General features: G+C 44.2%; 1 protein-coding gene across 2 annotated transcripts in view; it reads left to right on the forward strand.

The window, feature by feature from the left end:
- The window catches only part of LOC311507061 (Na(+)/H(+) exchange regulatory cofactor NHE-RF2), a 34708-nt gene extending 22403 nt beyond the window's left edge, over nt 1-12305 (forward strand). For both annotated transcript variants that reach the window (XM_084571266.1, XM_084571267.1), the window contains exons 3-6: nt 2001-2240; nt 7591-7744; nt 7934-8052; nt 9100-12305. In XM_084571266.1, the coding sequence (XP_084427392.1) occupies nt 2001-2240; nt 7591-7744; nt 7934-8052; nt 9100-9264 (678 nt within the window). In that variant the 3' untranslated portion in view covers nt 9265-12305. The remainder of the gene's footprint in view (nt 1-2000; nt 2241-7590; nt 7745-7933; nt 8053-9099) is intronic.
- Nucleotides 12306-12578: the final 273 nt, after the last annotated feature.

Here is a 12578-nt window from a genome sequence, read left to right on the forward strand (position 1 = left end):
CTGCGTTGTGACGGCCTCCCTGTTTTTTTCGGGGGCGAGGAGGTTGTTTGGTAACTCCTGTCTCTGAGTGGAATCCGTTTTGACGTGGACGACTAGTCGAACCTCCATAGTTAAGGTTGCACTGATCAAACCCACATGCACGCTACGTCGGGGGAGGGGGGTTTAAGAGATGGCACAGGCCTCGGGGGAGGGGGGAGGCGATTAGCGGGACGCAGACATCCATCGGGAGGCGGTCGGAGGTTAGATTGGCAGACACTTGTGTCTCCCCCACATAATAACTCCCAGCTGCTCTCTCTGTTTACGTTTGCCGAGTCCACTGCTGCGAACTCCCCCCTCGTCCCCCTCCCGCCTCCCCCGTCGTCTCTTACTGGAAACCACTCTCCTCCGTTTATCTGCTGGATTTCTTTTCTGCATATTCCTAACTCTTAATTCGTGAACTCTCTTTCGCAGCCCTCTCGCTGCATCTCATTTTCTATCACTCCCACACACTCTCTCTCTCTCTCCAGGATGCTAACATGCTTGATTTTTAAATCTATTTTTCTCTCCTGTGCAACATCCACCTCGGATACTTCTGCTCCAGCCAGGACCAAAAAAAAAACCTCATCTCGCTCTCGTTTCAGGGCCCAGATCTCTGCTCTCCTAAAGAACCCTGAAATTAAACCACATGTTGTCATCTGTGTTATTTTTGCGGGCCTTCGGAGGTAGGACGGGTCGTGGCAAATCTAAGACGCATTTGCAAAACATTCCTCCGCCACCCTGCCCACACCGTGCTCCACATCTAAATTTCTTGCAAGACATTAGCCGGACCGTAGCTTTATATATCTTAACATATATGCACTGGAAACAATAGACCTCTCGCTCCCCCCGGACGCCCACGCTCTCTCTACCTGTCAGTTAGCTCGGCACTAATGTCAGCTGAAGTTGCAGAGTTGCATCCCTCCCAACAATCATCCCCCTCTCGCTGCATTTCTTCTTCTTCCTGCACGCGTGGGTGGTAAATCAGCGCGTTCGCACTTGTAGAGCTCGAGGCACAATTATATATATATATGTGTGTGTGTGTGTGTGTGTGTGTATACAGTCTCTATTAATGTCCTCCAGCCCTGGGTTTTGCCAGAGCCTTCGGAGCAAAGCTGCAAATGGACAATATCAGCCCAGAGATAAAAGTAAAAACATCAGGCAGCGCGAAATGAGGCAAAATTACGACGAATGCGTCTCATGCAGTTGCAGTGGCGTGGAGTGAAGCTACAACCAGAGTTTGTTAAATTTTCACTCTGCAGGATTTAAAGGTGGCTGTCGCCCAAACTCTCTTTATTTACCTTCTCTCCGTCAGACTCCTGAACAGTTCATACGCCACCTCACCGCCCCATCACTCCTACTGCTGTTGCAGTTTGTCATTTTTCATGAATCAGTTGTGTTTATTCAGCCTTTTATTTCACCAAAGTGTAGTTTTTAGTGTGGGCAGTAGTGCCAGACCCCTACATAGACCCTAACGTCGTAACCTGACGTTCACCTCCCCAGAAATGTAACTGGGCGCCACGGTGACGCAGTCTGCAAGAGCTGTGATTGGTCCGCTTGGAAGCAGCGTGTTTCCACTTTAGCACTTCCAGCTGCTTCTTCATCTCCGCAATTTTTGAATTGATTGGTTGTTTTGGATCAATGAAGGTGGAACACATCGAGGAAAGGTTAACTGAGGAGGCTTGGAGATACAAACATTTGTATGAATCGTCTTCAGCAATATTTCGGCAAAATTTCAGCTAAAGTTTCAGACGCCATTGTTGAAAGTGCAAACAAAAATTGGTAAAAAAGCTGCCGACTAGTGTTTGGGTTACAGAGTGAGCTAGACTGACGAACGCACAAGTATAAATGGTTCACACCGGCGTAGGCTACATACGTAGGTTACGACATCTATGTCCTTAACTCGTATTTCTGCACCGTCTTGCTGCTGTAACACCTACATCTCTTCAACATCATCTTATCTTACCTGTTCCGTTCTCTTCTAGGAGGTCCAGGCTGAAGATGTAACCGATGACCCATCCCAGTCCCAGTCCCAGTCCCAGTCACAGCCCCGCGCCGACCCGTCCGAGCTCGTCCCCCGCCTGTGCCACCTGGTCCGGTCCGAGACGGGCTACGGCTTCAACCTGCACAGCGACCGGTCGCGGCCCGGACAGTACATCCGCTCCCTGGACTCGGGGTCGCCCGCTGACCACGCAGGGCTCCGGCCGCAGGACAGACTCGTTGAGGTAAGGGAGCGGTAAGGGAGACTCTGGGCCTGTGGGGAACAGATCACAAGCAGAGTACAGGCGTGAACACAGTGAGATACGATTTGGTTTGGGCTGCATGTTGACACATTACGTCCTGGGACTTGTGCAAAAGTGTGCACTCATTTGTTGCCCCATGGGGACTCATTTTGTGTCCATGTTTTCTTCACTATGCAGCTATCCTCCTCTAGAAACCTAGAGATGTTTGCATAGGCCTACGTCTCCTCCTATCTATTTATATTCGAAGCATCCCTATTGGCGCCAGCGAGAGAAAAGATATATTCTTACTACTCAGAGAGTTTGTGCAGCCCCGATCAAACACAGATGTGAACCCATCTTGATGTACTATCACGGCTGTAATTAAAAGTTCAGGGGTCACGCTCGTGTGTCTCTAAGGATGACGGGACCTCGGTATTTACTGCGTGTCCGACTGGTGAGAGCCAAGAGGCCAGTCTCAGGGGAGAGGAGTGTCGCCTATAAATCAGTCTGATCTGAGGGGAGTCTGAACGTATGTCTCCACTACTCGCTGTAATAAACACACAGAAATACAGACGAAGAAGAAAAAGAAGAAGGCAGCGGAAACGAGACAAAGGGGAACAGAGTCACATGAAGGTTGCGGATAATTTATTTAAATCTCCACAGGGGTGAGGAGTGACAAAGACTTTCCCCCGGTTAGAAAAACACACGCTGCAGCAACAACGTCACCAAATGTTTGGTTTAGAGGAAGAAGCAGGAAAAAAAAATGAAAAGCCAAAAAAAAAAGACGCAGTGTAAGCAGAAATAAAAAGCACTTGAAGATATTTAGCTCATCAGTTTCTGTTTACAGTAAAACACAGAAGATCAATTGGATTTGCAGGTTTGCCCTCTAGTGGTAAATAAGTGAACAGTTACATTCACGACAAACTTGTTTGTCCACCTGAAACCGTGGAGCTCCTCTAAAGCGAAGCCAAAGCAAGTAGGGCTCCCCTTGGTGGCTGGCTGCAGTATAGGTCATAAGCTCCACCCCTTCCATGTTAGTGGGCGGGACTTGGGTCAAACTAAAACACTAAAATACACGTCAAATACATTTTTTTAAAGGAGAGTTTCTGTCATTGTACTGTAAGTAGTTATATAATGTTGATGGATGTTAAAGTGTCAATTCTTCTGTTTTAGTTATTTGACACTATAGAAACAGGATGTGACACGATGATGACTACCAGTTGCCATGCCAACTGCTCTGTGAAATGCACCCGTAGGACCGTGAGAGTTGGAAAAAAATAAAAAATAAAAGTGTATAATCCAACATTTTCTTGCAACTGGTGGAGGTAGAGCAGAGCGTAGTGTTAACGAAACAAAAACAAGTTTTAGAGGAAGTGTGGGGGCGGGGCATCGATAAAATGGCGCCGCGTGGCTCCACCCCTCGGACCGTACTGATCAGACTCTGGCTTCAAACTCACAACATGGCTTCCCGCCCGTATCCCTTCGAAAATAGTGCCAGTTTGCCTGAAATGTATGGTTAGAAATCTAATATATCTCCAGCCTAAAGTGCACTCATTTAGTTTTATTCGAATGCTGTGCGCACGCAGTCAAAGGTTGAAAAAAATCAAGATGTCCAACATGATGTTCTTATTTTAGAAGTGAAAATTGCAGCCACTTCTTCCTTGTAAACTCAAAGTCGTAGTATCATAAAATATTTCAACACTGAGCGTTCCTTTGTAGTGTTTATGCTTTAACTCAGCGTATCTATTCATGCAGTTTAGATTAGTTTAGACATTTTAAGATTTATTTTATCCAACTTGAAGGATTCTGGTTTTCGTGCCAGGCGACATTTAATAATTCTTTATCTCTAAATCTGAGCCCTGTTGGGTCGGTTGGCTGCGGTGTGTGTTCACTGATAATTAACAGCTGTCTCTGACCATGCATCAAGACAGTGCTTGTGTTATCTGTCAGCAGCTTGTTAGAGAGGTGAACAACCATGACAGATCTCTCTCTCTCTCTCTGTCTCCCGGCGTCTTTTTCTCTCACCACGCCCCATTACACAGCAGGTGTATCAGCGGCGAGCGTTGTAAAGGCTGCGATGATGAGAGCTCAGCTTTCTGCCGCCATTTGGCAGAAGCACTGACACCAGTGAATGCCTCATCGGTCTCTGCTGCTGTGGCAGCGTTCAACCTCTTGGTGCAGTTGTGCGCACGTACAGTGAAAACACTTGGGGTTAATTTCAGGATCGGCCACGTCACCGCTCCTCAGTGATTTGACACCTGCCTGATGATCAGTCCACTCTCTCCCACACACATCATGAAAGAAACAGCTTGTCCTACTGCGCCGTCCAGAACAGAGCTACATTTATTGTATTTTTAGGCCCGTTAGCCATGCTAGGAGTGGTAGCGTTGGTGTAACTAGTAGTCCAACGCCTCCAGACTCCAGAATATCTGAAGGATTATTGTCTCTGGGGATTTATTTAGATGTTCTTATCTCTTTCAGGTAGAATTGTAATCACTTTATGCTCAACTGGCTTTTCCCCAGTCAACACTAACAAATTGTACTGTAGTACAAATGGGTATATGTTAGCATGCTAATATGCTAAACTAAGATTGTGTTTGTGGCTAGATTATCATCTTCAAATAGTCTGACAGGAACTGATCAACTAAATAAACCTCGTGTGTCTGCAAGTTAAATAAGAGTCTACAACAAGCAGCTTATCTTAGCGTAGCTTAGCATAGCTTAAAATATCTAAACAATTCTCGCCTTGGGTGATTTATTTAGATGTTCTTATCTCTCTCAGGGTGAATTGCAATCACTTTATGCTCAGTTATCTTTTCCTCTAGTCAACCAACACTTACTGTAGTACAAATGAGTATATGTTAGCACGCTAACGTGCTAACATGCTAAGCTAAGACTGCGATTGTGGCCAGATGTCAGAGAAAAATGTTTATATTCACATTATTAGCTCCAGATTGTCTGAAAGGAAAAGACAAAAGTTATTCTAGATCATTTTCTTGTGTCTACAAGGAAGCAGCTCAGCTTAGCTTAGCTTAGCTTATTTTAGCTCCTGATTTTTGTGTCTTAAAAGTCTCACAAGTGGAAAATTGCCATTATAAAATGTCATGTAACATATCAATTAAACAGGTGTGCCGGTGGATTTGTTGTTTTTACAATCTGTGTGCTAAGCTAAGATAACTTACTGCTAACTGTGGCCTCATATACTGTGTCGTATAGGTTTTCATTGTTATTTTATAACATGTCTGACTCGTCGTCCTTCCATTATGCCTTTGCATTTTCTGCATTAATTATGTTGTCATTAGCTTGCTAAACCGTTAGCCTCTGCTAGCACGCCTGCAGACTCTTGGAACTTAAGAAATGCTTTATAGTTCCTATAAAATTTGAAGAAAGGACCCATGATTTGTGTGTCTGTACTAGCCTGGCGTAGACAGTGTTGTCGTGTTTGGGCAGTGATCAACAGATATTTGATCAGAATTATCTTACAGGAGGGGCCGGTGTGCAAATGCGCCGCTCGTTCTCTTCACAGTTAAACACATAGCTGATCTCCGAACATTATATTTCTATTAATATATAAAGAGCAAAACCAGCTTCTGACTTTATCTAAGACAACAACTAACACAGTGGCTGATTTGCGGGTTGCTGATTTTCTCCAACTTTGGAGACAGAAGAGTTAAACCCGGTCGCATGCGTCACATTCACAGATGTGCAGATGCGTTCGAAAAAATTGCTTGTTTTGTTCAGACACACGAACCACATCAAAACCGGTGACAGTGAAGTTCAGGTGGCACTCAAACACAGACGCACACATTGTTGAGAGGTTCCCTAAGGACTCCCCCCACCGCCCCACCTCACACCACCACCTCCCCCATGAGAAATAAGCTTGTGCTTGGTTCCTACAGCTTGTATTAATTAGCCCGGTGGGCAGATATAGCAGAGTGTATTGTCTTGTGTGGGATGGACTGTTAATGAAGTCAGTGAAACATGACACAACACCTGTTGTTTGGGCAAATACAAAGATGTTTGTTCTCCTTGCTTCAAACTGACTGTCTGATGATTTGTCTTACGTGGATTTAAATGGAGATGCTTTGGAGATTTTTCATGAAAAGAGGAGCTTCTCCATCTGTCAGCACCACTTCCTTTACCTCTCCACTTTCTCTTGTTTCTTAATCTCCCCTTCTTTTTTCTTTTCTAAAGAACCTATAAACTCTGTTGTCACAGCACCTGCAGGCCTATTTTCTTCTTCTCACCCACAAATAAAAGCTTAAAGTTTCCATTCTCGTACCCGCTCTGCCCGGTCTTATCATAAGCGGCGAATTTTAAACAAATTCCCCCTCCGGACGCTTGACACCTGAAACCCACACCATAGCCCAGGAGCCCGGGAGAGCCATCAATAATTGATTGTGTACCAACACAAACTTGGCGAGGAGCTGCCTGCCGTGAAGCCCAGGTCTAGACAAAGCTGTCGAAACGCAGCGTCGAGATAAGACCGGGCAGAAACACGCCGTTGTGTTTTACCAGCTGGGTGACAGCCTCGCGAACACGTGTCTACGCTTCACTTGTGAACTTCAGATTGAATCAACAGCTGCGTGTGATTTCCTAGAGGAAAATATTCATAACTCATAACAAGAGTTTGAGCAATATTGTTTAGGTCGGTGTAGGCAAGTGAAAAACATGTTGTATGGCTTCGGAATTAGCTTGTGGTTGCGTGGCTCCACCTGCTGGTTGAATGAGGTAACACATGCATCAAACAGTGCTGCTTTTCTGAATAGAAATAACTCAAAACATCCTGAAAGTAGACAAAGAGAACCCGGTCAAACAAATGAAGCAGAAATATTATACCTGGGCATTTGTTTATTCAGGAAAACGAGCCAATATTACGTATTTGTGAGGTCCACCTTTAGGATTAGAAGTTGATTTCAAGGCGTCCATGTGTTCATAAGTGTTTCCAGTCAATGTAATGAGACTCGGGTGTTGTTCAGTTTCTCGTTTAGTTTTAAATAAATCAGGGATTTGTCTCCGTCTGATCTTCACAACACATGTTTGTGGAAGTTTATGACAGAGCTTTCTGAGGAGCTCAGAAAAAGAGTTGTTGTTGCTCATCAGGCTGGAAAAGATTAGAAAACCATCTCTAAAGAGTTCAGAACCCACGAATAATCCACAGTCAGACAGATTGAAGACGACCGTTCCCCTCCACAGGAGTGGTCCAATAACAAAGATCACTCCATAATAGTCTGAGAGTCTGAGAGCACCGTATCTAACAATGAACTCTTTTCCAGCTCATATTATCTCAGCATGTTTTTACTTTATGCCGCTGATGGAACTCTGGGTCGATCTTTTTTTCATTTTCCTGCAGGTGAACGGCGTGAACATCGAGGGCATGCGGCACGCGGATGTGGTGGCCTTCATCAAGAAAGGTGGAGACGAGACCTGGCTGCTGGTGGTGGATCCGGAGACAGACGAACACTTCAAGAAGAGAGGAGTGATCCCCACGGTCAACCATGTCAAAGGTGAGAAAACACTTGAAGGAATACCCTGAAGGCAACTGGACTTTTAGGGTTTCTTGAAGATGTTTCATCCAAGTCTTAAATTCTAAAAGATTAGTGGAGAGTTGGATGTTGTTCACCTGAAACTCCCATGACTCGTTTCCTTTCCTTTCGGATTAAGATCTGTGTGTAAGGGATATTTTGCTTCCTCAGACTACGACGGTCCGTCCATATCCAACGGCTCCCCCAGCCCTCACATCAACGGCAGCTCCACCACACAGTCCATCAGGTCCACGCGCTCCGACCTCAGCAGCCAGGGCAACAGCACACAGGTGGGTGTTGGCATTCAGCCACTCAGACTAACTCAGTAATAATAATAATATTACTATATTATTATTATTATAGAATATAGAGTAGTCAGTGAGTCCTCCCTTATATCTTCTACCATTTATCCAGAAAACAAAGCTGAAAGCCAACTGGACTAAGCCTTAGCCTTTGTCTCAGCTTTGTTTTTTGGATATACCATGACCTATGCTTGGATGTACCTAGCTAAGCTAACCATTAGCCTCTACAATGACCAAGTCAACAGGATCTACCTACATTACCTACATACGCCTGTCAGCCACAGCATTATGACCACTGACAGTAGAAGTTAATACATTGACCATCTTGTGACAATTCAACGTTCTGCTGGGAAACTTTTGGACCTGGCATTAATTGGTGTGGATGTTACTTAGACATGTAGCACCCACCTAGACCAGACCAGGCACCCCCACCCCATAGCAATGACACTCCTTGATGGCAGCAGCCCAGCAGGATGCAACCACAAAAACACTTTAGGAACAACTCAAAAAACATAAAGAACAGCACAAGGTGTTGACCTGGCCTCCAAATTCACTAGATCCCAAACTGATCAAGTATCTGTGGGATGATCCACAGAGGCCCCTCCCCTCAAAGGCCCCCCCCACTAACAATATCTTGTTACCAGACATCACAGGACACCCTCAGAAGGCCCATGTCCATTCTCTGATGAGTCACAACTGTTTTGGAGGGACAATGGAGACCTGCACAGTATTAGGAAGGTGGTCATAATGTTATGCCTGATCGGTGTATATAGATAGATAGATATGTTTTGTCTTATGGCACAGTACAATCAATAAAACATTTGTGGTCATTACATGGAGTCTGGCAGGGTTGCATCATCCAGACTGTGGCTGTTGGTTGTCAGCCTCAAGCAGACTTTCTGTTGGTTGTCAGCCTCAAGCAGACTTTCTGTTGGTTGTCAGCCTCAAGCAGACTTTCTTGGTCTTTGGTCCTCCACATGAAGGTCAGCACTCTAAACCTTTGCCTCCGTTTGCCTTTCCTTTTTTATCCATCAGCTGGCAGACGATGATGGTGGCCGACTGCTGGACCCGTTTGCCGAGATGGGCCTGAGTCTGAGCGCGACGGCGGCCGAAGAAAAGATGAAGCTCCACCGCAAAGAGAAGAGGAAGGCGCCGCAGATGGACTGGACGAAGAAACACGAGCTCTTCAGTAACTTCTGAGATATTCCCCCTACAAGGACACTTCAGAGACCAAAGGACAGAGGTCTCTGCAGCCCCTCTACGTGGAGTTTACGTCGTATTCACATATTTTTTCTATTATATATTTTTTCTAGAGAAAGAACCGACCCATACGACAGAAGATAATTCATTCCAGGAATTTAAATGTGACGAAAGGATTTTACTTTTTAAGCAACTTCAGACTGTCGGGAGTATCGCAGTATTCACTAACCCCACCCCCCTTCGCCTTTCTTCTACTTTAATAATCCCATCCTTCCTACTCCTAGAGACTCGGCTATTTTTGTATTTAAAAACGCATGAACAGCTCTAAATAAATAAGCATCCCATCGTCGTGGACTGCATATGAGAAAGTTTTATAGACACTGTGACGGCAATGATTGTGGGAATGTCGGCAGAAGATCACTGTGAAAGAGTTGAGACCCTCCAGCCCTGTGCGTAACCCTGTTTAATGTAATGAAAGAAAATGAAGGCTATGTGTCCGTCCAACACTGAGTTAATTAACGGATCATCGAGTTTAAACATGCTCCTTTTGTCCTTTTGCTTTGTTCAGAAAGAATTTAATAACCACTCAGATGTAGTAAGAGTAAGAACAACAAAGGGTGGGCAGCACTCACTTTGAAGGAAATAATGGACATGAGGACGTTTCTCTGGGACGAAGGCTTCATGTGGACAGCAGAGGGCAAACTTACACCACAAACAGAGACCATGTCCATCCAGAGAGACAGCTGTTAATGTGTAGGACTTTGAAGGCAAGCTGGTAAAAGTGAAGGCAGAACGTATGTTGTTGTGATTTCATAAACAGGAAAACGTAACTTCTGGCCAACTATTAATAAGTCAGTATTAATTAATTAGTAGAATATGTCCTTTTTAAGAAGAAGCTAACGTTGTGAAGAGTGACTCATTATTCACATGACTATGAATCATGTTTTTGAAAAGGATTAAGTGAGTTTCACTGGTGAAGCAATAGGTCAAGGCGAAGGGAAATTTGGAAGCCGGTTCTTGTGTCTACATGCTAAATATAACACTACAGCTAGCAGCGGGCTAGCCTAGCTTAGCACAGAGACTGGAAACATGAGCTGGCTTTCTAATTAATATGCTATACGCCATTTGTTTGTGGAGTTTTGACAACAAGACAAAGCAACGCTAGCGGTTTCTACTTGTTTTCAGTGTTTGTGCCAAGCTGAGCTATGCTAAGCTACTCCTGTTAGCATCTTATTTAACTGGTATGTATTTCTGCCTTCAAATGGAACTTGTGAGCGTGTGGTTACGACGTGGAAAGTAGTGTACACAAAATATTAGAAAACGCTATCAGTTTCCACTTTCTTCCAGTGTTAGTGCTAAGCTGAGCTATGCTAAGCTGCCCCCATTAGCATCCCATTTAACTGGTATTTATTGCTATTGAGATTTTTAGACAGATTAGACAAGACACAAAAACCCAGACATTTGCTAGTCACAGTTTTCTGTAAACTGACCTTAGTGCAGCTTTAAATTTGAAACTTTAGCTTGCAGCAAGTTAGCTTAGCAAAGCACAGAGGCTGGAACAGAAAAGGAAACTGTTAACCAAGCTTTAACGTGTTGAAGGACATGATGAATTTAAAGACATTTTGAGTCAGACATAAGACACAAAACCCAAGACACTTTTTTAACTGGGCTGAATGCAGCTGAAATTGAAGCTTTAGATACCTGCTAGTTAGCTTAGCTTAGCAAGAGGCTGGAACTAAAGGGGGGTAAGAATCAAATTCCACCCACCAAGCTTACTATTTAACTTGTTGAAAGTCATTATATCAAAATCAAGTTTTTGGGACTTGAGACACAATAAGCATTTAGTAGAAATATTTGAACAACGGACTTTCTAATTAACATGCTATACATGCTATACCGTGAGTTGTTTAGAAATTGGTTCCATTAGTTAAAGAAATTTTGAGACCGAGTCCCAAAATCCAAGACATTCGCAAGTTAAGTTTTTCTAACAACTGGACTGAACACAGCTATAAATTAGCTTGCAGCAAGTTAGCTTAGCTTAGCAAACGGTAAACCAAGCTTTCTATTTAACATGTTGAAGGACATGTTGAATTTAAAGGGATTTTAAGACAGATTGGACAAGACACGAAAGCCAAGACATTCACTAGTTACAGGTTTGCGCAGCAGCACATTTGAAGCTTTAGCTAGCAGCGAGTTAGCTTAGCTTAGCTTAGCAAGAGACTGGAAGTAAAAGGGAAACAGTTAACTCAGCTTTCAATTTTATGTGTTAAAGGACACATTTTTAAAGTTTTAAAGTTAGTTTAGGACAGAGTGGAGACATGAGGACATGAAGACATGTGAAGCACAAACCATGCTTTTCAATTAGCATGTTATATGTTGTTTATTTCCAATATTTGAGACATAAAGGACAAGACATCTGTCATCTGAGATATTTTTAACAACTGGACAGAGCCATGCTAGCAGCCCTCACCCCATTTCCAGTCTTTGTGCTATGCTAAGCTAAGCTAAGCTGCTACCAGTTGCTTCGCGGGTTTATTTTACCACAGTGCTGAATTATTCCTTTAAGCTATCTAAAGCTAAATGTTCTACAGGATTCTGCATGTGTCTGACGCAGGTTGGTTATGGGATCAGCTACAACATGAGCAGCGTGTTTGGCTGTTGGTGCGGTGGAGGCTTTGGGTGGAGGGAGTGTCGGAGGAGCCCACAGTGAGGTCAGAGATGCTCTGGAGGATCTAGGGGAAGAGACTGTGGGAGCCATGGAGCTTACCGAGGATTATAACTCATACAGGGACAGCTGTCACACTCATGCTCGCACATGTTTGTGTGCGCAGAGAAGGTAGAGATGCAGCAACACAAGCCATGTTGATATAATGCATCTATGGAGAGATGGATTTTTTTTTTTTTTTTGTACTCATTCACACCCTCAGTCATTCCATTCATCGATCTTTATGTTCTGACACTCATGTACATACAGCAAAAGCATATCTATGGCAGGTTGCATTTTTCAATAAAGTGTGACATGGCGTTTTTTTTGGAATATATCACATTTCCTCTCTTATTTGTCTTTTGTTTTTCCTTGCACCGCTCTGTCCTCAGCCCCCCGTTCACTCTCTTTCGGAGGATTATGTCGGCGTAACAGTTTCAATTTCAGCCTGTTCTCAGGATTCTTCCGCCAGCCAGCTGCCGTGAGCTTTCGGGACACACGGAGGTGAAACCCGGGTCAAAAGTGGTGTTCGTGTCCATGTGTCTTTACTGTCCACTCTGAGGTGTGCAACATGTGGCGGTAGTCCAGCCTTGTCCAGGAGTAAACGGAT

The sequence above is a fragment of the Chelon labrosus genome, assembly GCF_963514085.1.
Source record: "Chelon labrosus genome assembly, chromosome: 21".
NCBI classification, from domain to species: Eukaryota; Metazoa; Chordata; class Actinopteri; order Mugiliformes; family Mugilidae; genus Chelon; species Chelon labrosus.